At 38.0% G+C, this 24,538-nt stretch overlaps 1 protein-coding gene across 1 annotated transcript in view; it reads left to right on the top strand.

The window, feature by feature from the left end:
• Window positions 1-24,538, top strand: part of Impg2 (interphotoreceptor matrix proteoglycan 2) — a 126,567-nt gene that overhangs the window by 64,272 nt on the left and 37,757 nt on the right. The window contains exons 9-11 of the mRNA XM_008848486.2: window positions 4,099-4,157; window positions 8,061-8,081; window positions 22,268-22,512. Coding sequence (XP_008846708.2) covers window positions 4,099-4,157; window positions 8,061-8,081; window positions 22,268-22,512 — 325 coding nt within the window. The remainder of the gene's footprint in view (window positions 1-4,098; window positions 4,158-8,060; window positions 8,082-22,267; window positions 22,513-24,538) is intronic.

Here is a 24,538-nt window from a genome sequence, read left to right as displayed (position 1 = left end):
TTTTTTTTTTTTTTTTCCTGGAAGGAGCATTGACTGTAATTTCTTTACATTTTATATTTGTTACTCTTTTTCCTTAATTGGAAAATGTTTGAGTAGTTAACACATAGGTGACATATGTGAAAAATTTAGAGACACCAAAGGAAATATAAAGAATAAATTTCCCTCCTATTTCTGTTGTCTGGCAAGATGTGTTTTCTTTTAAAGGGATTTTTTTCTAAATAACCATGGATTAAACAATTCCATAACTCAGTTTCTGGAAGAATTCTGGATAGAATTTGAACTCAAGATTCTTCCATTAAAAATGACCCATCCCTGGCCTCTTAGTGTATCTGTTCTTGTGTTTGAGGTGTAGATTGAGTGCCACCTACCCCTCTCTGTGTGATGGCCAGGCCTCATTTCTTCCTATTTCTTTTCCATCCCTACTTGATTGGTTTTTTCTTGGCCAAGTTTGTCAATTCCATTACCTTGGCTTACTTCCCTTCTCCAGATATTGCGTCCAGATGGGAAATATAAATATGCGTCTCTCAGCCAAACAGCTTCATGGCAGCCATCAGACATGGGGACTGGAGGCCAGACAATTCATTTTCCTAACTGTGCAGCCAAGTTGCAAGGCTGTATGGTATGTGGGAGAAATGTCAGCCAGGCCAGTGGCCACCTGGCATCAGATAGTGTCTTGAATGGGCTGCCTGGTCTTCCTGCCCTTGGATTAAGGAACCTTTACTAAGTCTTAGTGTTTGGGTAAACAACTGCATGGGATGACTGGAGGGTTAGAGAAAGTCTGGTAAATACTCTGAAAAATCCCTCCAGTAATGGCTTTATGAGATAGGTGGCCACTTGGTTGAGGTGATTTGAGGTTGATGAATGGTCCCTGGCCAACCTCAGCATCCACCATCATCATCTCACCTGTGCTTAAATGTCGATTCATAACAACTTCTTTGTGTGGAATAGTAGCGGTGTGTGTGTGTGTGTGTGTGTGTGTGCACCTGTGCTTGTCCCTGTGTGTTTGTATTTGTGTGTGTGTTTGTTTGTGCATGTGTATGTTTATATGTACGTGTTCTTTGGGGGAGTTCCTGAACAAAGTTGTCATTCTACCTACTGCAAGCTATAGTGGACCCTCCAACCCTCTCCCCTCATGGCATGGTCATGCTGGTTGTTCCTTTATATAACCTCCTCAGTTATTAAGGGGAAAGAGAGGATGTTCAGAAGCCTCTTTTGAGGAGAAAGGTTAAAGGAAGAGGGAGAATGGTAAGCTTGAGACAACACCAAGTACATCAGATAGGGAAAGACAGCATGATAAATGTGGGAATCTCAGTACCTGAAGGCAGCCACAGTATCGAGGTGGTGTAGACTGTTACAGTCTGCTTTCTGTCTGTTTGCTTGCAGTAGTGAAGCCGATAAGCATTTCACCTTTCAGATGAGGTTCAGGAAGTCAGATAAGTTGTTCATGGCTATTCCAGCCTCTCTAGGAACAGAATATAAAATCAAGTCTCCTTCTGCTTCTGTGTGTGTGTGTGTGTGTGTGTGTGTGTATGTGTGTGTATGTGTGTGAGTGTGGGCAATGTGCTTGACGCAGTATGCATGTGGAGGTCAGAGGACAACCTTACTTTTGGTCCTTGATTTCTACCTTGTTTGAGACAGGGTCTCTTACTGAACCAGGAGCTCATCCATTCAGCTAGGCTGGCTAGCCAGCAAGCCCCAGAGATCCTCTCTCTGCCTACTAGTGATGAGATTACAGGTGCGTAGTCTCGTCTTTTCTGTGAGTTCTGGAGATCAAACTCGGGTCATCTTGCTTGCACAGCAAGCACTTTATCAAATGAGACATCTCTATAGTTCCTTGAATTCTTTATTCTTAAGACAGGATGGCTTTAGTGAATCAAGATTAAAAAACATTACGTATCCTGAGGACTTGGTTAAAAGCATATACCTAGGGGCTAGAGAGATGGCTCAGCAGTTAAGAATGCTTACTGCTCTTCCAGAGGACCTGAGTTCAGTTCTCAGCACCCATGTTGGGCAGCTCATAACTGCCTGTTTACTCCAGAGAGCAGGGTATCAATGCTCTCTTCTGACCTCCATGGTTACCTGAATGCATGTGTGCATACTCACACACAGACACCTATGCATAAATAAATAATAAAACTAATATTTAAAGAATCCGTTAAAAAAAAAAGCATATACCCAGAGATGTCTCTAAAGTTCTTTGGCTATTTCCATGTTCTTGTGTTGGCTCCAAAGTCACCCATCTGGTGATCTACTTCCAGAAATATTATGGATTAAATATTAAATTTTGTTAAAATATGTACTTGAAAATGATAGGTGTTTGGGTAGATAGGTGAAAGGGATCTGACTAAATTGAAAGTCGATGGACTTGCAATGGGGAATATCTTGGGTCACTGACTTGACACAGTGGGCCTTAATGCCCAGGACAGAGTATATGGGTTCCAGGGGGTGGTATGAGAGGGTGCCAGTGTGGATGGGGTTATAAAGATGATTCAGATTGTTTGAGATATTCTGTATGAAATACAACAAAATTTAATAAAAAGAAAAATATTATAAAAAGTATGTCCTCAGTCTGGCATTCTTTCTCCTTCGGTTACTGAGCTCATATATATATGGAGTTATAGGGCTGGACTCTAGGGACTTGGTATTAAAATCAGCTCCTGAGGATGTGACCATCATAAATTGATCTTTTGACAGCTGAGTTATCTGACTGCTGCTTCTTAACCTCCTTTGTGACAAGCATCTCCAGGGCCTTTCCCCTGGAGATAGACAATTCAGGGCTTGTATACTTTTTAAAGTATTAATTAATTAATCAATTAATTAATTAATTTTTGGCTTTTTTTGAGACAGGGTCTCCCTGTAGCCTCAGCACTCCTAGAACTCACTATGTAGACCAGGCTGGCCTTGAACTCACAGAGATCCACCCATCTCTGCCTCCCAAGTGCTGGGATTAAAGGCCTGTGCCACTGTACCCAGCTTGGGCTTGTACACTTTGTTTGAATGCTGGGTATATTCATAGTTCTTTTATGTTGTAGGAACAGGAAGCAGATGCTACTAGACACTTTCACACTTGGAGAAAAGAAACATTTGATTCGTTGTCAGTATGCATTCTGGGACCAGTGTCCCCATGTAGTCCTTGCCTGGAAAGCACTATGTAGACCAGGTGGGCCTTGAACTTACAGAGATCTGCCTGCTTCTACCCCCTGAGTGCTGGGATTAAAGGTGTGCATCACCACACCTGTCTATGGGGCCAGATTTCTAACCCAAACAATAATATTTGAAAATGCTATTATAAAAATGCTATTATAGCTTCTTTTTTATTAAATATTTTTATTTATTATTTTTATTTTATATGTATGAGTATATTGTTGGCATGTGTATAAGTGCATCCTTGTAATGCAATTCCCAAGGAGGTCAGAAGTAGGTGTCAGATCCCCTGGAGCTAGAGTTATGGACAGTTGTTAGCTGCCATGTGGGTGCTGGGAATTGAATTGGGTCGTCTGTAAGAGCAGTCAGTGCTCTTAACCACTGAGCCATCTCTCCAGCCCCTTATAGCTTCTTTTGAAATAAATGTTTTTTCTTTCACATTTTATCATGTAGGGTGGAAAACAGTACTTTACCAATAAGAAGTATTTTTTTATAAATTAAAAAATTAAAGCACATTAAAATTATGAGAGACAAAATGAAAAAGAAAAATATGGCAATATTGTGGTAAACACTATTTTCTAATATTGTAGCTATTCTGTTTTAAAAATCTGTGTGTTCAAACTTCCATAGTTGTAAATAGTATCCTTTAAAATATTTTATTTATTTTTATTTTGTATGTATGAGTGTGTTGCCTGTGAGTATGTAAGTATATCCATGTGGTGCAATACCTGTGGAGGTCAGAAGGGGGTGTCAGTTTCTCTGGATCTGGAGTTATGGGCGGTTGTTAGCTGCCATGTGGGTGCCGGGATTTGAACCTGGGTCCTCTGAAAGAGCAGCCAGTGAGTCATCTCTCCAGCCCTGTAAATAGTATACTTTTTATTCTGCTCTTAAAAGCTTTTAAAATAACATTTTCACATCTCTATATAGTTACCAACTTTATTTTTATTTTTACAGGTTGAAAATGCATTTACTGGGTTACCAGGATACAAGGATATTCGTATTCTTGAATTTAGGTAAATTTACTCTAAAAATGCACATGTGTGGTAGTGCTCTTTGTTCTGAATGGAATAGCCTTGTGTTCATCATATATATTTTAACAGCAACGAACTGGAGTTCCATAATTCAGTGCTATTTATGGTAAATTAGTGTATACATTTTTGGGGGTGGGTGTTTGAGACAGCATCTCATTATGTGGCCCTGGTTGTTGTCTACATATAACTCACTATATAGACCAATCTGGCCTTGAACTCACAGAGATCTGCCTGCCTTTGCTTCTTGAGTACTGGGATTAACAACATGTGCCACCAGCCCTGGCCTAAATTAGTATTTTTAATACCGTTTTTAACCCTGGCCTAAATTAGTATTTTTAATACTGTTTTCGTTTTTGTTTTTTTCAGATGAAACTGAGTTAGTAAAGGTACAGAGATATACCTAGGTTGGGCCACAGTAAGAACTTAGAAATTTGAATCCTGGCTTTCTTTTCACAAGTTATGCAGCTTCTATTTGGCCCTCACCTGGAGTCTGATTAGAAGTGGCCTCAAGGTCTTCCGAAAGCTCATCAGTCTTGCACTGCGGTGACTTTGGTACCTTGGTGCAAAGCTACTCTGAAAGGGGTGCTCTAGTCCTTATTTCAGACTAACAGTTCTGAGTAAATCAGAGAGACCTCTTTGAAAGACATTTCTTCCCTGCTTATGACTCTAGATGACACATGAGAGCATTTATTGAGTGAATCAGTGGTTTGGAAACATCATCTTCCTGAATTCCTTTAGTCTTCTATCCTCTCAGGAAAGACATTTTAAATCCTCATTTTACAGAGGGAAAAAAGAGGTTTAAAGGACAGAAGTAGGCCACAGTCAACAGATCACTTGCCAGCTGAGGAGCAGAGCTGACATTATAGCTCTGGCTTTTAGCTCCATGCTAGACTCAGTAGCACTATCAGTTTCCGTTAGGAGGACCCATGAGAGCTGTGGCCCAGCTACCAGATACAGGGACAGGGATTGGAGCACTGTGCAACTTGACAACATAATTAGCCGTGTTGCATGTTTTGGCATGTTTTCACAGAACATGTGGTACCAGAAATAACAGTATTTATATAAAATTTACAATGTGCCAGGATATATAAGATGTTGCCTCATTTTTTATTTCTGATAAGGAAACCAGAGAATGGAAAATTTAAATCATTTACCCAAGGATACACAGCTAGTTAAGAGAAGAGAGACCGTGCCTGTTAACTGGACCTACTTAATTTCACACCACAATGGTCATTTCAATTCAGCTTCTGGAGTTTTCACCAAATGCTCCTCCACCGTGACCAAGATCAGACCCTGAGAATGTGAGGCCTTTGAAGATCTGGCTCATTTGGCAGCGTGTGGCAGGCAGCACGGCCTTTGGAGCCGGCTTGTCTGGCTGGGAATGCTGGATGGTTTGGGTGAATTACTAGATCTTGGCTTTCCATTTGTATAAAAATAATTTACCCACAAATCTTGCTTTATTAAAAATGCTTTTAAGATACTTTGGGGAAATTATTTAGTTTCTTTGCTTCTTAGTCTCTTTACTTTTACTGTGTATATTAATAGAGTTTATTGAATCTTAAGGAAGATTAAGTAAATTAATTTTTAAAAAATGCTTAGTGCAGTTTCATGCATATGGGAAATTCTATTTTGATGTCTGTTACTTAAAATAACAAATATTAAAAGCTGTGCAATATACCCTACTTAGCAGGTCTGACCTCTACCTACTGTCTTCCTACTTCACTGTCCGTCACTTTCTATGCTCTTTTTCTTCTTCTTCTTCTTTTTTTGCATTCATGTTGTTTAATCTTAATGTCATACAATTGAATCTTTAGTCTTACAGTCTGTTTTTTCCTTCCTCAAAGAAATATTGTAATTTTCTTTTGAAGTCAAGCTGTGGGAGTAGAGACTGCATCTATTTCATTATTCACATTACTAGTCATGATTTTTGGTTTTGGTATCCCATTTTTTCATACGTGTATTTTTTTAAGGCTGCATTGTATTCATTACTTTATATGTACATAATAAATTCCATCATCCTCTTACTGTTGAATATTTAGGTTGTTTTCTTCTTTTTTAATTATAAAAATATTATACTGGCAAATCTGTAGGATAAATTCCTAAAACCAGAATTGCTGGTGTGAAAGTTTTATATACTTACATTTTTATAGGAATGCATTTTATTGTTTTATTTTCTTGGATGGAATGGAAAAGCATAATATATACAAAATCAGAAGGAAAACAGAAAGGTGAGCAGTGAAAACACAAGCTTTTGATAAGCAACCACTGTTGCCAGCTTCTTATATCTTTACAAAAATGTTCTATGAAAATATAAATATGTAAATATTTAGGAAAAAATCTCCTGTTTGAAAATATGCATATAGTTTGCATATAGTATGCATATAGTTTGAATTGAGCTTATGAAGGTAAAGGCTCCTGCCAAGATGATGGTTGAGGGAGAGATACTAAGGCTGTTATGTCACTGTTTATGTCAGAAGCATGTTTTACATTGTTTATTTAATATCATAATCACTGTAGATTCTGTCAAAGATGTTGCATTCTATTGATTTCCACTGTGCCTGTGTACTCCTTCTAATGGAAGGATGCTCTTGGATACAGGCATTGACATTGTTCTTATTCACAAATTTAAAAAAAAAAGACCCAATCTGGACTGACTGCTCTCTATGGCAGAGATGATATCATAAAGTCTGCTTTTCCTTTCTTCTCTAGTAAGATAATTTAAGTTATTCCCATGACTGCATAGCTAGACAGTGTATTTAATGACCTCTCTTCTTGTTGGCTTTGCCATAGAAGTTATCAGTAGTAGTATAGGAGTGGAAGTGATACAATACACTTGTGCTTTAGTTGTTTACTCTGAATTTCTGAACATTACTTTTTCAAAACTGGAACAAACATATGTCCTTAGGCTTTAAATGTTCAGAGAAACAGGACAATCTGGGTGAATAAAAAGGAACTTGGGTCCCTGAATAATTTTCTGAAGCAGAAAATGTCCCACCAACCTGTATTCCTGAGCATAAGACTTTGCATGAAAGAGAAGTACATTCTGTCTCCTTTAAGCCACTTTACTTGGGAAACCAGCTTATTATAGAGCTTATCTTGAATCTTAACTAATATTCTTCCATGCCCTGGTCTCAGAAGACTGCCTGGGGTGTTTCTGCACGCCCATGTGGCTGATGTAAACTTTTTTTCTTGATCTGCTTCCCCATTTTTATGCAGCACAGCACAATGTGGGGAAATTTCAGTGTTTTTTTGAGTTCTTGAAATAGTTTTATTTCATCTTCCTATTGGGTTAATAATTAGGAATGAAATTCTTGGGAAATAATTTTTCTTTAAGACTTCAAGATCATTGTCCTATTTTGTTTTTTTTATTCAAGAAAAAGTTTATTTTGATTAGCATCTCTTTTCTTGAGGGATATAGGATTATTTCTCTTTTTTTTTCAAGAAGGTCCTGAAATTTCTCAATGTTTTATTATCTTTTTTTGTGGATCTCTACATTTGACTTTTATTTTATTTTAATACCATATAGCACATTGTATTCTCAAAAGGAAATTACAAATTTTAATGCCAACAGCTGAAGGTCCCCTGCTGATCTACCAAAAATGTCATTTATAAAGAGATAAATCACATGACTTATTTAAAGAAGTATTTTTAGGCTAAACTTAAAAGACTAAAAATTATTTGCTTTAAGATAAATTCTTTCTCTATTTCATTTACTTTCCTTAATCTACAGGATTTTGCCAGTATCTGATAAGGTATAAGCATTTTCATTTAAGAAAGAATTTCAAAGAAAATCAGAAGAAATATATGAAGAACTTGTACACTGATGACTGCTGTGACAGTTATAACCGTCTTAAACTCTAACTTATACTTTTGCTTTTTTTTTAGGTCCCCTAAAGAAAATGGCAAGTAAGTTCTCTTTGGTACTTTCAGAGTTGTCCATTGAACCAGGAGATAGGTCAGATAATATCAGCCCTAGTGCTCGAGGAGGATGGCTCAGTTCTTCAATCACTTCCAGTGTCATGGTGTGACTTCTTACAGATCAGGCATTGGCAAAGTCATTCATGGTGGCATATTAATGTGCCTTTAATGGTGCCTTTAATCCCAATACTCAGGAGGCAGAAGCAGACAATCTGTGAGTTTGCGGTTAACCTGGTCTACATAATGAGTTCAAGACCAACTAGGGTTACATAGTGAGACCATGTCTCAAAAAACAAAACAAAAAGACCAAGCACTGGGAGACTGTTAAGAGTCTGTGGTGAATATTTTAAACTATAAGGCCCTATAGATCCTACTGCAACTGTTCAATTCTATCAGGTGAAAGTAGACACAGACAATGTGTTGTAAACTTGTGGGAATGGCTTTCCTGCAAATGTCTCCTGTTTTACCTAAACTTGCAACCAAAGTTAATCTTGTGTTTTGAGATCATAATGCTATCTATTCAATCTGCCTTTGTACTGTGTAATCAGCTAATTTAAATTTAGCTAACTTTTAGGAAAACAATATAAACAATCTTACTAGGCCTTGGGCTTTCTTGTAGCCAACTTTTACAAACTAAGCCCAAAACTATGTTCCCTATTTCTCTCTCAAGACCCTTCTTTGCCCCTGGCCCAGAATAATATATGTGTGGGTTTATGTTGCAAAAATAGCATCTCTGAAAGCACTGACCTTGGATACACATCCAAAGCAACAGATTATCTACTGTATATGTTGCAAAACAACATGTGGGCTTAGGTTGATAACATCTATTAGCTGTTCTAGGTCAGTAGTGGTCAGACAAGGCAGACTTCTTCCCTGTTTGGAGATTCTTCAAGATCTCATTCATTTTCCATATCATCCTGGATGTATTGTTTAAATAAATACAGAGAAAGTCCTTTGTTTGAGGAACAGTTCTAAGAGAAACCAGAAATGAACAGTTCAGAGAACAGATTGGGCTTACTCTTGGTTTAAATGATTCTAGGAGTTAGACTTTTTTGGTACAGGCACCATCACACTGGTATCCACCACACAAACTAAAGAATATTGTTGTGTTCCAAAGAAACTTTATTCAGCAGGTATGGTGGTATATAGCTGTAATTTCAGGCCTTGTGAGGCTGAGGCCGTATGATTGTAAGTTTAAAAGCAGCCTGGGCTACATAGTGAGACTCTATCTCCAAAACAAACAAACAAACAAACAAACAAACAAACAAACCCTAAACCATTTTATGAACACTGAAATTTGAATTTCACTGAAATATGCATAGCAGGCTAAAGTTCACTCACGAACTGTTGTTGATAGACTCCTGGTATAGACTTCTGGCAAGTACTTTAAAAATCAAGTTATGTTTAATTTAAAATAGTAGTAAAGTTCATCAATGAAAATAAATACTTTCAAATGTATTGTCTCACTAAATAACATAATCAAGTGTACTTCAAGTGGCAAATGAAGATGAGAAAGCTGAGCTCTATAATAGATTTTTAAAAATAAATATTTTTGACTTTTTAGGAAGAATCATAATATAAACTTTTCTAGTTTGCTTTCTGTTTCCTGTGATAAAACACTTTGCAAAAATAACTTGCGGAGAAAGGGTTTATTTGGGTTACAGATCACAGGTAATCACTGAAAGAAGTCAAGGCAGGATGGAACTCAAGGCAGGAACCTGGAGGCCAGAACTGAAGCAGAGACCATGCAGTAATGCTGTTTACTGGCTTGGCTTGCTCAGCTACCTTTCTTATACAGTCTAGGCCCACCTGTCCAGGCATGGAACTGGGCCCTTCAGACATGTGAACAACTGATGGAGAAAATTCCTCAGTTGAGGCTCCCTCTTCCCAGGTGACTCTAGTTTGTGTCAAGTCGACAAAAACTAACCAGCACAAAAGGTATAATCAATACCCCGTTTGAAAGTTACTTGTTTTGCTTTTGTATTCCAAACTTATTTATAATTTCCTTTCTTAGAAGATTGATAAATACAACATGGAGTCTATGAAGAAAATTACAGACTAACTATGGACATGTTGAGAGATTACAGTAAAATTCCTCCACTGAACAACTGGCTAGGTGTATCTTTGGATTCTACATTCATGGATTCAATTAAGTGCTTATGGAAATGATTAAAAGAAAAACACCAAAACCAAAGACAAAAGTGATCCCTTTGCCTGTAGTGGCCCTATACAGTCTTTTTTGGTTGTCATTGTTTTCTAGACATCAACAAGTGTTTATATGGCATTTACATTGAATTAGATATGAGAAGGAATCTAGAGATGATTTAAAGTAAAGAGGATGATGTATGTGGGGTCTATGAAAACACTACTGCATGTTTAGGGACTTGAACATAAGTAGAAACTGGTGTCTATAAACATGGGGGAGGTAACTGGAACAACCCCCTTAAATACCTAGGCATGATAAGAACATCCTGTTTTGAAAGGATTTTCTGATCTCATTTTCATTTACATTATTTTGACAGATGTTTATGAAGTTACTGCGCAAACTCGATGCACCCAAAAATGGATGATTTAGGGGTATTTGTCCCTCAGGAACACACAGTATAATGAAATACACTTTCTGAGCTATGTCATAGTTCATCTTTAATTTTACTTTGTCGTTTTAGTATCCTTGTGGAATAGTACCAATGAGAATTAATATTCATTTCCTCTTGGTTGGTGAAGAAATTTTGCTTTAGAGAGACAAATGGACTTGAAAGTTATATGACTAGCAGACATCAGATATTTGACCAGGGCAATTAAAATTTGGGTTTCTGTACTTTTCGAGATTGTAATTGCTCTGTGAATGTATACTATTGATGCAGTGCTGAGGTCTGTATTCATCCAAAATTCAGTAGTTTAGTTGCTGCCCCAGGATGTTAAAACAACCCTAAACCTTGAGGTTATCCTGTTATTGAAAGACTATTATCCATTTGCTGAGTGCTAACAGTTCTGTGTAGGGACACAGAAAACAATTCTATATGAATTTACTACATTTTATGACAGAGTGTTAGCCTACACACAGTTTTCAAAATTATTAAGCATTATTGGGTAGTTAGTTGATAGATTGAATTTATTTGTAAATCTGATATACTGATATTCTGAGCTCTGTATGAATGACTGTGAATCATTAATTTTTCAATCTGTAGAATATACAGTCTATCCTCTACCCTACCAACATTTAGATGCATATAAAACTTTCTGTTTGCTTTATACCACTTTCAATGCTCATATATTACACAAACTTAGAACTCATTTGAAATGAATCAATAGTATATAGTGGTATACACATGTCACAACTTCAGCTCTGAGCTTTATAAATATATACTTTCTTCTTAGAAGAAGTGTTATAGAAGAAGAGATGTCTGAGTTTCTCTGAAATTATTATTTATGTTGATCTTGATGATCTGTAGTACCACTACTCTCCCTTTTAAAATATGCACAGTCAGCCGAGTGTGGCAAGCACATCTTTAATCCAGCACTCTGGAGGCAGAGGCAGATAGATCTCTGTGAGATTAAGGTTTACACAGCAAGTTTCATACTAGCTGTGCTTACAGGGAGACCTTGTCTTAAAAAAATCATGCAATTCAGGTAGCCAATCAGGGCATTTGGGGTGTGAGAGTAAGAAGGATGAACCTTACCTTCATATGATCGATGCTTAGCTGGTGGACATAGAAACTGTCTTTTCCAGACAGCTGTTTCAGTGTAATTCAAATTGAAGTATGGTGGTGCAACAGTGATTGTTAGCTCAGGGTTCCTGAGTGTGGAGAGCCAGCACAGCTTGCTTCAATAAAAAATGTTTTGTCTACCCCTGTGCATTGGACCTCTTATGGACTTCCTTGGCCTCTTGGCTTCTAACAATTTTTTCCTTCATCCTGAGACTTCTTTGCACTCCATTACTTGCCAGATTTCAGCCTTTCTGGGTCACAGTAAAGTTCTTGGCTTTAAGAATACATGGTTATTGGTATCTCAAGAATCTCTTTGAGTTCTTTTTCCAGGATAAAATCATGATAATAAATTACACCATCATGCTTGGCCATTTTATCTTTTTAAATGAATTTATCTCTATTAGACAAGCCAGATTATAGTAGACCATTGGAAACACTGGGAGGCAAATAGTATTTTGCCAGTAAAGGGCAAGGTTAGAAATCTAACCCAGACTTCCTGATTTGTGTAGAGTTCGTGATCTGGGAACATTTCTCTTGATTTTCTCTCCATAGCATTTAGAAGCCATGCAAGGCACATGGTAGGATTCCAGTAAATTTTTGACTCTCTTTGATTTTCTGTGTAAGGAGGAACCCATTCAAGTTCTATTTGCCTCTTCCTCTTCCTCATCTCCTTTTCTATTTTTACCCTTGATTCTTGCCTTAGTGCTGTGTTAACATTACAAGTAAGTTTAATAGGTTGTGCAAAAATCCTGAGGAACCCAACATTGCAATTTTTTATTGAATTTTTGTGTATTTCATACAGAACATCTTAATCAATCTTAATCATCTTTATACTCATTTCCTCCTTCCACTACCCCCCCCCCGAATTCATGCATTCTGTCATTTGTGTTAAGGCCTATTGTGTCAAGTTAGTGTCTCCAGACATCCCCTAAGTTCATCCACTGGGGCCTAGGCAGCCTATCTAGAGTCCTTCTCTTTAAGAAGATCAGCTCTTCCTCACCCAGCAGTAATCAGCTGCCAATAATTCTTCAACTAAGATTGGGGTTTGTTGCCCATTTCCACTGTTCTGTGCTGGGATTTTGTCTGCTTGAGTTTGCATAGGTCTTGTACATACTGACACCATTGCTGTAGATTCATATAAGCAAGGTCCCAGGAACCTGTAGGACTCTTGTTTCCATATGGTCATGCACCTGCTTCCTGGTTCTTACAATCTTTCCACCCCCTCTTCTGAGCCCAACTTTCTTGATATGCAGATATTATCTATCCCAACAAGTTCAGAAAGAACATGCCATTCTCAGGCTATGGCCCTGAAACAATGACTTTAAACAATTATTTAGACACAAACCTTGGAAGAAAATATACTTGTTCTGTAGGGTGAAAATAGTTCCTTTTATACTTAGAGACAGAAAATGCTTCAGATAAAGATATTGTCCTAACTTGCTTTCTATTGCTGTGATAAAACACTCTCACCAAAACCAACTTGAGGAGGAAAGGGCTTATTTGGCTTACATGTCCCAATCACAGTTTGTCATTGAGGGAAGCCTGGGCAGGAACTCAAGGCAGGAACCTGGAGGGGACAACTGGAGAACATTGTTCACTGGCTTGCTCATCCTGGCTTGCTCAGCTGCTGTTCTTATATACCCTAGGACCACCTGCCTAGGGTGGCATCATCCACAGTGGACTGGACCCTCCCAGATCACTCAACAACCAAGAAAATAGTTCATAGACATGCCCACAGGTCACTCCTATAAAGTAAATTCTGCAGTTGAGGGGCCCTTTTTCCAGGTGTGTCAATTTGATAACGGAGGGTCTCCAGAACAGATGTGCTATGTCATTTAAATTCAAATTGTCTTATATGCTCACATCAGTGACAATACTGCCCAGTTTTTATTTGTTTTAAAAAGTATTTATTTGGTTACTGTGAGCTTAGGCATTGGTGATGTTTGGAATGCTGAGTTGAATAATAATTGTGTCTGTGCAAATGATGGTCAAGAAAGAGCATGTCCCACATCTTCAAGTGTTAGAAAGAGGTTCTCTGAGATGGTGACATGTAAGCTGAGGCAAAAATGAAGTAGCTAGATAAAGGAGGTGTGTATGTGTGTGTTTGTGTGTATGTGAGGATGTGTGGACCAGGAGGAGATAGGGATTTCAGAGAGGAAGAAGTGGATGTGCAAACATCCAGAGATGGTCAGTATGTGGTACCTGTGGTTTGCCAGTATGTCTAAGTGATCAGTGGCGCTAAGATAATGGAGAGCGTGGTGTGCTTTGCTGAGGTCAGACCAGTAGGGATCCTTCTTACTGTCTTATTCCATCATTTGGTTATTTCAACTTATTTTCCAGGTTTTCTTTCCTTAAAAAGAAAGATCGAAAGTTCATTATGGATCAGTACTTTAATGTGCAAAATTTAAAAAGCTCTTTAATTGCTTGAGGTATTGAGGGAACGGCATTTTCATACATAATTGTTTTCAATAATATTCACTGTCTTACTCTCTCTTGTCTCCCCACCCCCACTAATCCCTTCCTCTCCTCAACAGGCTCCCCTCCACCTACTTTCATATCTTTTTTTGTGCGCGCGTGCTTGCGTGCATGCCTGCGTGTGCATGTGCGTGCGTGTGTGTGTGTGTGTGTGTGTGTGTGTGTGTGTGTGTGTGTGTGTATGCATGCGTGTATCCCACTAAGTTGTATTAAGGATTTTTACAGGAGCGTGTGTGAGAGTTTGTTTACAGGAACATTACCTATGGCTTTTAAGAGCCCCAAACCACCCCTTTAGAACAGGCAGCTTACCAGATCTAGAAGGAAGGCAATTCTGAACAAAGCCAAAATATGTTTCTTCTGATTTTATCAGTCAATCGGTGCCTTCCTATACTAATGGGGACAGGAACATTGGAGAGATTTGGATGCTTGTAAAGGCATTCCCTACAGACTAGAGCATTATCCACACTGTGCGAATCAGGACTGGTCCAAACCAGCCAACACTACTGGGAGGAAATGGTCACATTTCCTAAACCACAAAAAACAATTCTCTCCCATTGATCTATTTATAATATGGTGTGCACCTGCCAGCATATGGTGTGCATTGACTGAATCATGCATTCTTTTCCCACAGAAAAATCTCTAAGGAATTATAATAAAAATTTTCTTTTCCAAGCCCAAATTCAGAAAGAGGAAGTGGTATGATCTCAATGACCAGGATTATCAAACTAAGATAGCTTGTTCTGCCTGTCCCCAATCTAGATAGATGTTATGAACACTTACAAAATGTTAGCTTTTAGTTGTTAGAGATACTTGAGTGGATGAGTAAAAGATAAATTCCCATTTTCTTAAAAATGTTATCCTCTCATGTTATTTCTCCAAACGATTAAGAAAATGTCAAGTAATGCACTAACTACTACTTATTTGTTCTACCCCTCACCCCTTTGTTCTATAAAGTCGTCTATTTGCTTATTGGAAGGAGGATAGTGAAAAAGCCCAATTTCTAGACAATTATTTATCACTTCTTACCATTTAATTCATTTATGAGAAAACCATCAAAAAAAAAAAAAGAGAAAAAGAAAAGAAAAGGGAAAAAGAAAGCAAAACTTTATGTAGTTGATTGGAAAAGGATTTCTAAGTTAAATTCAAAGTTGGTAAATATCAATGTGCAAAGTCATAAATTTTGGAGTTCACTTTCCTACAGCCAAAAAATGTCACGTCGTAACAGCCTTTACAGTTTAGCCTTAAACTTTATTGAACTGTAAATTCTCTGTATTATTAAACAAAAGTATGTCTCCTAAAAGTTCAGATAACTGTTAATTTAGAAAAATCTTAGCATGATATATATTAGAAAGATCAGGTTACTTTATTTGCACATTAAGTTTTTTTGAGACAAGGTCTTACTATGTAGACTAGGCTGGCCTCAAACTCACAGAGATCTGTCTGCCTCTGCCTCCCAAGAGCTAGGATTAAAGGCATGTGCCGCCATGCCTTTTGATCATATTTAGAACCTCTCCCATATTGGCACCCCCTTTCTAACTCCCCACCACCAAATTTCTGTATCTAGTAGAGAGAGAGAGAGAGAGAGAGAGAGAGAGAGAGAGAGAGAGACTTGTGTTCCCAAAATGCCCTTCAGTGTGGGTTCATCCACTGGAGCCTGGCCAACCTACTAAGAGTAGGTTGCCCTTAAATGAGGCTGAATCTCCCTTTCTCAGCATTCGTTGGTTGCCAGTAGTTCCTCAGATAGGGTTTGGGTATCTTACCAACTTCCCTAAGTCTGTGTTGGGATTTTGTCTGACTTGAGCTTATGTAGGACTCATCCACATTGTCAGCATTGCTGTGAGTTCATATCAGTAAATGACTAGCTGTCTATTTCCTTGTGGGCATCCATCTCCTCTGGCTGTTACAATCTTTCCACCTCCTCTTATTCAATTAGCTTTTAGAGGTAGAAATTTGATAGGTGTCCAATCAGGGATAAGCAGGCTGCAGTTTCTTATTCTGCATGTTGGTAAGTTGTGCTTCTTCTTATACACCATTTGCTGTATAAGGAATCTTCTCTGCTGAGAGTTGAGAGATGAATTAAACCATGCATTTAGCAATAAGTCATTAGAAAGCAGTTTAACATTGTATCTATTTAGCAGAATAGTTTTATTGGGCATTCTCCCATGGCCTTTGGGCTATCTAGCCTCAGGATCCTAAGCCTGATATCAGTGTCAGGTATGAACTCCAGCCTATGAAGCAGATCTTAAAGAGCTGAATAATATTGCATTGTGTATATGCTCCACAGCTTTATTATCCATTCATCAGTTGAACATCTAGATTGTTTCTAGTTACTGGCTGTTATGTAAAGGGCAGCAATGAACATGGATCAAAAGTTATTTTTTTAAATTTAATTTTATTAAAATTTGTTGTATTTCATACAGAATGTCTCAAACAATCTGAATCATCTTTATAGCCCTGTCTCCAGCAGTACCCTCCCATAGCCTCCCACTGGAACCCATATACTCTGCCTGGATGTTAAGGCCCACTGTGTCGAGTCATGAACAGTTATTTATGTAGTAAGGTATAGAATCTTTTGGGTATATGCCAAGAGTGGTATGGCTGGATCAAATGGTAGATCAATTTCTGTCTTTTTGAGTAGTCTCTACAGTGATTTCCATAGTGACTGCACCAGTTTGCACTTCCACCAGCAGTGGATAAGAATTCCCCTTTCTCTGCATCCTCACCTGTGTTGGTCATCGTTTGTTTTTTGGATCTTAACCATTCTACTGGGGTAAGATGAAATCTCAAAGTTGTTTTAATTTTTATTTCCCTGAGGGCTAAAGATGTTGAACATTTAAAAATATTTCTCAGCCATTTGTGTTTCATCATTTGAGAATGCTCTGTTTAGCTTGTTGCCCCAATTTTTAATTGGGCAGTTAGTTTTTTTTTAATATTTAGTTTTTTTGGGTTCTTCACATATTCTAGATACTAACCTTCTGTCAGAAATCTAGTTGGTAAATATTTTTTCCCATTGCGTAGGTTACCTCTTCACCTGGATGATAGTATCCTTTGTTGTACAGAAGCTTTTAGTTTCATGTGGTCTCATTTGTCAATTGTTGACCTAATGACTGAACAGAGTCCTGTTCAGAAAGTTCTTTCCCGTACTTATAAATTCCAATGTATTCCCTACTTTCTCCTCCATCTGTTTTAGGGGATTGGGTCTTATATTGAAGTCCTTGATCCATTTGGAACTGAGTTTTGTGCATGGTGAAAGATAGGAATCTAGTTTCATTCTTTTTCACGTCTGTATCCAGTTTGATCAGCACCATTTGTTGAACATGCTGTCTTTTCTCCAGTGTGTTTTTGTGGCTCCTTTGTCAAAAATCAAGTGGCTGTAAATGTGTGGATTTAAGTCTGGTCCTCAATTCTATTTCACTTATCAGTGTGTCTGTTCTTGTGCTAGTACCATGCTGTTTTTATTATTATAGCTCTGTAGTACAATTCGAGATCAAGGATGGTATTGCCTCCAGCAGTTATTTTTTAAATATTTATTATTTTTATTTTATGTGCATGCATATGTAATTGTACCCATGTCATAGAATATCCATGGAAGTCAGAAGAGGGCATCAGCCCCTGGAATTGGAATTACAGATGGTTGTTAGTTGCCATGTGGGTGCTGGGAACTGATCCCAGGTCCTCTGCAAGAGGAGCCAGTGCTCTTAACCACTGAGTCATCTCTCCAGCCCCAGAAGTTCTTTGTTAAAAAAATTATTTGCTTTATTTTATGTGTATGAGTGTTTGCCTGGATGCTTGTAAGTGCAATGCTTATTGAGGCCAGAAGAGGGCACTGGGTTCCCTGAAACTGGAGTTAAGGATAGTTGTTAGCTGTCATGTGCTGCTGGGAGTTGAACCTGAGTCCTCCACAGGAGCAGCCAGTACTCTTAACTGCTGAGTCATCTCTCCAGCCTTAAATCTAAGAAATTTAAAATTTCCCATTTGATTTCTCCCTTGATCCAAATTTCATTCAGAACTGTGCTGTTTAACTTTCCATGAATTTGTGTATTTTTCCCCCATTTTCATTGTTGATATCTAGTTTTATTCCTTTGTAGTCAGATATAATACAGGGTGATATTTAAGTTTTTGGAAATTTGTATTTTGTGGCCAATTTGGAAGAAATTCTATGAGCTTCTGAGAAGAATGTGTATTCTTTGGTGTGTAGGTGGAATGTTCTGTAGATGTTTGATAGGTCCATTTGACTTATGGTGTCGTTCAACTCCAGGGTTTATCTATTTAGCTTTTGTCTGGTTGACTGTTTATTGGTGACAGTGGGATATTGAAATCATTCATTATCATTGTATTGAAGTCAATTTGTCATTTTAGACCTAATAATGTTTCTCTTATGAAATTTGGTGCCCCTGTGTGTAATGCATATATGTTAGGATTGTGATATCTTCCTTCTGTATTTTTCCTTTAATGAGTATGAAGTGACTTTCCTGTCTCTTCTGACCAGTTTTATTTTGGAGTCTGTTTTGTTAGATATTAGAATGGCTATGCCTGATTGTTTCTTTGTTCCATTTGCTTGAAATATCTTTTTCCATCCTTTTAACCTAAGTGTTGTCAATCACTGTTGATGAGATGTTTCTTGGAGGCAGCAAATCGATTAAACCTCTTTTCTTTTCTTTCTCTTTTTTTATAAAGTCTTAAAAATTCGAAAAAAAATTATTCTTATTTTATGTGTATGAGTGCATGTATTTAAGTGTACCTCTCTAGTGCAGTGCCCATGGAGGACAGTAGAGGTCCCTAGAACTGGATTTACCAACAGTTGTTAGCTGCCATGTGCATGCTGAAATTTGAACCAGGTTCTTCTGCAAGAACAGCCAGTGCTCTTAGCTGCTGAGCCATCTCTCCAGCCCCAGGTCCTCCTTACTTATCCAATTAGTTAGTCTGTGTCTTTTTACTGGGGAGTCACGATCCAATATTAAGAGTTATTATTGACCAATGTTTATTACTTTCTGTATGTTGGTGCTGTAGTGCTGTTTTCTCAGACCTCTTTTTGTTGGCTGTTCTGGGATAATTTGTCTATTCTTTGTACCCTGTTGAGAGTGTTTAATCTTTTCTTCTGACTGAAGTATTCCATTGTGTATTCTCTGGAGAGCTGGTTTTATGGACATAAATTTCTAAAATCTGTTTTTATCAATGAAAGCTTTTCTTTCTTCTTCAATTACAATGGATAGTTTTGATGGGTATAGTAGTCTGGGCTGGAATCTGTGTTTTTTTCATGACTGTTAGGACAGTGGTCCAAGCCCTTCTGGCTTTCATCGTCTCCACTGAAAAGTCAGCTGTTATTCTGATGGGCCTGCCTTTATATGTATGTGACTTGATCTTTCTCTCTTGCAGCTTTCAATATCTTTTGTTTGTTGTGTGCATTTAAAGTTTTGACTTTTATATAACATTGGGAGTTTCTTTTTTGGTCCTATTATGTATTCTGTATGCCTCTTACATCTTGAAAGTTATCACTTTCCCTAGTTTTGGGAAATTTTCTTCTATGGTTTTGTTAAAAATATTTTCTGTTGGGGCTGGAGAGATGGCTCAGTGTTTAAGAGCACTGACTGCTCTTGCAGAAGACCCAGGTTCGATTGCCAGCACCCACATGGTGGCTAACAACCATCTTTAACTCCAGTTTCAGGGGATCCTACACCATCTTCTGACCTTCACAGGCATTGCACAACATGGGTGCACTTACATACATGCAGGCAATACACTCATATACATAAAATAAAAATAAATTAAATATTAAAAAATATTTTCTGTGCATTGACTTGGGTTTCTTCTCTTTCTTCTATGCCTATGATTCATAGGTTTTGTCTTTTCCCAGGGTCCCAGAGGTCTTGAATATTTATTTCTTGGCTTATTTAAATTAATTAATTAATTTTATTTTATGTGTATGAGTGTTATGCCTGCATGTATGTAAGTGCCCCTGTGTCATGCAATGCCTGTGGAGGACAGAAGAGGGCATTGGATCCCCTGGAACTGGAGTTACCGACAGTTGTTGGCTTCTATGTGGGTGCTGGGACTTAAACCACATTCTTCTATAAGAACAGCCAGTGCTTTTAACTGCTGAGCTATCTCTCCAGCCCCCAGATTGTTTTTTTTTTGTTTGTTTGTTTTTTACGATACCTAGACATCTGGACTTGTGTTCTTGATGGTGTTTCTTGATATAGGTAGATGTTTTCATCTTTGTTGAGTGGTTATTTTTATCTTTGTTTGCTGTCTCCCCAATTTGTCAGATTATGGCTCAGCTGAGTAGTGCTTAGTGTTCAGTTTTGGGACTGCTTTATGATGGTGTGCAAGCTCAGTGTAAGAAGTGGGCTCAGTTATGTTAAAGGTGGGTGCAACTTTTGAGTAGAAGTTTCACGGTTGATCTGTCCTGGTTCTGGAAGAGCAGGGTGAGCTGGGTGGTTGCTAGGTGTGCAGGTTGGCTGATAGGTCAGACAGGGAGGGCTCACAGGTCTTGGGATGTCAGGATCTTACTAACCCAAGGAGGTTTGACTGCTAGGAAGGTCTGAAACAGCTCGCAGGTGGAGCTATGAAAGTCCCCAGAAAGTCCAAGGATCCTGGAAGAGGTGAGATCATGGACTGCAGGGAAGTAGTGGAAGGGAGACTTAGGAAACACATGTAAGTTTTTAAAAATAATTTTTTTACTTATTACTTTTATTTTATGTGTATGAGTGTGTTGCCTGCATGTATGTAAGTATACTGGTGTCATGCAGTACCCATGGAGGTCAGAAAGGGTGTCAGCCTTGTGGGTTCTGGGAACCAAACCTGGGTCCTCTGCAAGAGTAGCCCTTAACCATTGAGCCATTTCTCTAGCCCCCACACATTTAAATTTTTAATGAAAAGTTTAGAATTTTTTTCTTCCTCAGTGAAAAATTGTGCTTTAATACATAACTTTTCTGATAACAATAATAGAGAAATATGAGGATATTTTTTATTTTAGGAGGAGTCACAAGGGGAGCACATGCACACATTTTATTTTTATTTTGTGTGTATGTGTGTAGGGAGGTACATGTGTGCCACAGCATGAGTGTGGCTGTCAGAGGACAACTTGTTTGAGTCATTTTCTTTCCTTCCAGTATTTGGGTCCTGAGGATTGAACTCAGGTTGTCAGGCTAAACTATCTTGCATGCCCAATATATCTATTTTAAATAGGAAGGAGAAAGGGTAATAGGTGTTGACACAAGAAATAGAAATAGCTCTCTCTCAAAGGGGATAAGAGATAGTTTATTCTGGAGCCCAGCAGTTTATTCTTCGCCAAACCATGGTCTGGGAACACAGATTTAGATTATGCCAAATTCCATGTTCCAATGTGGCAGTATTTTCATGGAGATTTTATTGTAACAGAACAAAGAAAGTCATAAATCAACACTGTTTTCAAATGCATTGGTGGAAACATCAGATAGATTACAACAAAGAGTGGCAGTCTCTGTTACAGGCCCAGATGCTATCTATAGCATTCTTTTCTTTTGGATTGGTAGAAATTAGGGGTCTGTTTGTACATTTCAAAGAATTTACCTAATATTCACAAAGATGTTAGATCATATACAGAGGTAGACAATAAATGGCAATTGATTTGGCTCTAGGCTACATTCCAATGTTAGAGCTTCTTTTCAGGTACTTTTGTTCACATAGGGAAAGTAGAAGAAGGCTACTAGTAAAAAGATAGTTGGCTTTGAAAGAGGAAATAAAGGAGGAGAGTGTATGTGGGGGTGAAGAGACTCAGATAATTCTGTGGCTCCCTTGGAATTCTTGTCCTATTCATAAAGCTATGACCCTCCATTCTCTGGGAAAGCAGAAGGGGTACCAGAAGGTTGCCCACAGTCTACAGAGAATGTTGATGGATTCCATGCCTTTTCATGCCTCCCTTCCTTGGTCAATGTTTGATTTCCATAAACCCAAACCTGCTTTTTTTGTGCTTTCTTAGCTAGACCTAATCTGTTCTCTTTTGATCTGTAGTGGTATAGATGTTCACTATGAAGTCACCTTCAATGGTGAGGCCATCAGCAATACCACCTGGGACTTGATAAGCCTTCACTCCAACAAGGTAGAGAACCACGGCCTCATAGAATTGGATGATAAGCCGACTGCTGTTTATACAATCAGCAACTTCAGGGGTTATATTGCTGAGACACTGCAGCAGAATTTTTTGATGGGAAATTCCTCTTTGAATCCAGATCCAGAGTCTCTCCAGCTTATCAATGGTGAGTTGAATAATAGTCATTAAATCCTTGTACAGTTTCTGTTTCTTTCCCAATGGGATATGGTGAAGGCTTCCTTAATATGTATAACTTTACATTTTCCTGGATTTCATGAGTTGAGACCCATCCTGACATGTGGAACTTCAGCAGCCCTTTGCGATAGATAAGCAAGGGCTTTCTGGGATATCAGTAGGCAGACAGTCACAGAGCAGGGAAAGCAGAGAGTAGCACGGCATCTTGAAATGATTTGAAGAGATGGGAACAATGTATAAGAAAAAGGAAGGTAGTACCTGAAAATATGAATCAAAATAGGCTGCAAGGTAATCACAGGATGAACTCTGCAGAAAAAGTGAATTGGTTATGGCTTAAAGTCAGCAGAATAGACGGGACAGCTGAGGGAAGTAGACAGAAGATGGCCAAAGAATGGGTGTTGGGAAGAATTCCAAAGAGTTCAATACAAGTTAGAGTTCAGATGGATTTGGATCATCAAGGAGAATGGGACCACTGTGATCTGGAGGCTAGAAGGGTGTTCCAGTCAACCTGGGACTAAAACTTGTTCACTGTCAAGCTTCTGTAGATAGCACTTTAACCCATTAGGGACATGGTGTCCTAACTTATTTGCTATTATTGCTTTTTTTTTTTCATGTTTGCTGTGTGTTGGTGCCTTTACTTTGGTTAATTTAACTTTTTAAAACTTCTAGCACAGTGTATTTTACTGAGAGAGTGGGGAAAGTACCAGCTACTAAAGAGGAAAATAAGAAACATACTTATAATAGTGCATTACATTTTTTTACATTTACTTATTTATCTGTGGTGTGTGTGTGTGTGTGTGTGTGTGGTGTATATTTGGGTGTATACTGTATTCATGTGTGTATATGTATGTCAGAGAAAGAAAAAACTTTTACCATATATGCTAAGATTCCTTGTTTCCCAAAGTTAAAAAAAATTACTGGGCAGAACTAATTCTTAAACAACTTTGGCTGATGGACTATGTTTCTTTAATGTTGACATTGTGTTGATATAGAATCAGAATGTGATCTGAACTTTAATATGGTTTACATAGGATCGACTGAAGATGGAGAGGCACTCACTCTCTCTAGGGGTAACGATACAAAGCTATGGGCTTTAAAACATTCGAACGGTGGGCACTCTGGGATCATTTCCTCATATACTGTTGTTGAAATACATTCCAGAAGTTAGGACTAGAAAAGTTTCTTGTAACCTAAAACTAGGGACTAGCCATGGTGACCTCACATGGGCAACAGACTCCAGGCATATTTGTAAGCTAGTTTAGTAAAAGCTTCAAAAAAAAAAATCCAATACTGTCTGGTTCAGGTGGCATGGCCTTTATGTTAGATGTATAGTTTAAACATTCAAAATTTTGTTACTAAAATACATTTCTGTTTTCATGCCACCTTCCAAATGAGGCTATAGGTTTTTAGGTACTCTGATTTCTATTTCAAAAAACACGGTCATTCTTGAGCTTGAAAATCTTATTTTGCATAAAGGATGAGATAATTTATACATAGCTGTAAAGAGCTTTCAAAAAACTTAAACCAGGTATGACTCTCTGCTTCTGATGGATTCTTGTGTGTCAGGCCAGTTGGAACAGGTGAATAATGAGACTCTGTCTTTATTTTAGAAGTATGTGCCAGGCCCCTCTCCTAGAAATCCCTTCTTTTTGGCCTCTGCTGATTCCTTCTCCCGTTCAGGAAAAGTCAGTTCTTGTACATTGTGTGCGTGTGCTCACATTGCTTCATAACTTCCAATTTATGTTTATCTTTCTGATGCAGAATGCTTCCAGATGAGAAAATTGCCTTTATTAATGTTTATAGTCTCAATTTTGGCAATGCCTGTTGTAACTAGTAAGGATTCAGCAAATGTTTGTTGAGTTAAATTATACAATCTACTGTTATTTCTTTATTGTTTAATATTACTGAAGCAAATGATGCCTAGTCCATTTTTCAAAGGCTTTTATTTCCAAAAAAGAAATAATTTTGTATACTTTTCTATTATCTTTGAATTAATC

This window comes from Nannospalax galili, unplaced genomic scaffold (assembly GCF_000622305.1).
Source record: "Nannospalax galili isolate Female #2095 unplaced genomic scaffold, S.galili_v1.0 scaffold1184, whole genome shotgun sequence".
NCBI lineage: Eukaryota > Metazoa > Chordata > Mammalia > Rodentia > Spalacidae > Nannospalax > Nannospalax galili.
The sequence above is the reverse complement of the archived record's forward strand: the minus strand, read 5'-3'. Positions and strand labels throughout refer to the sequence as shown.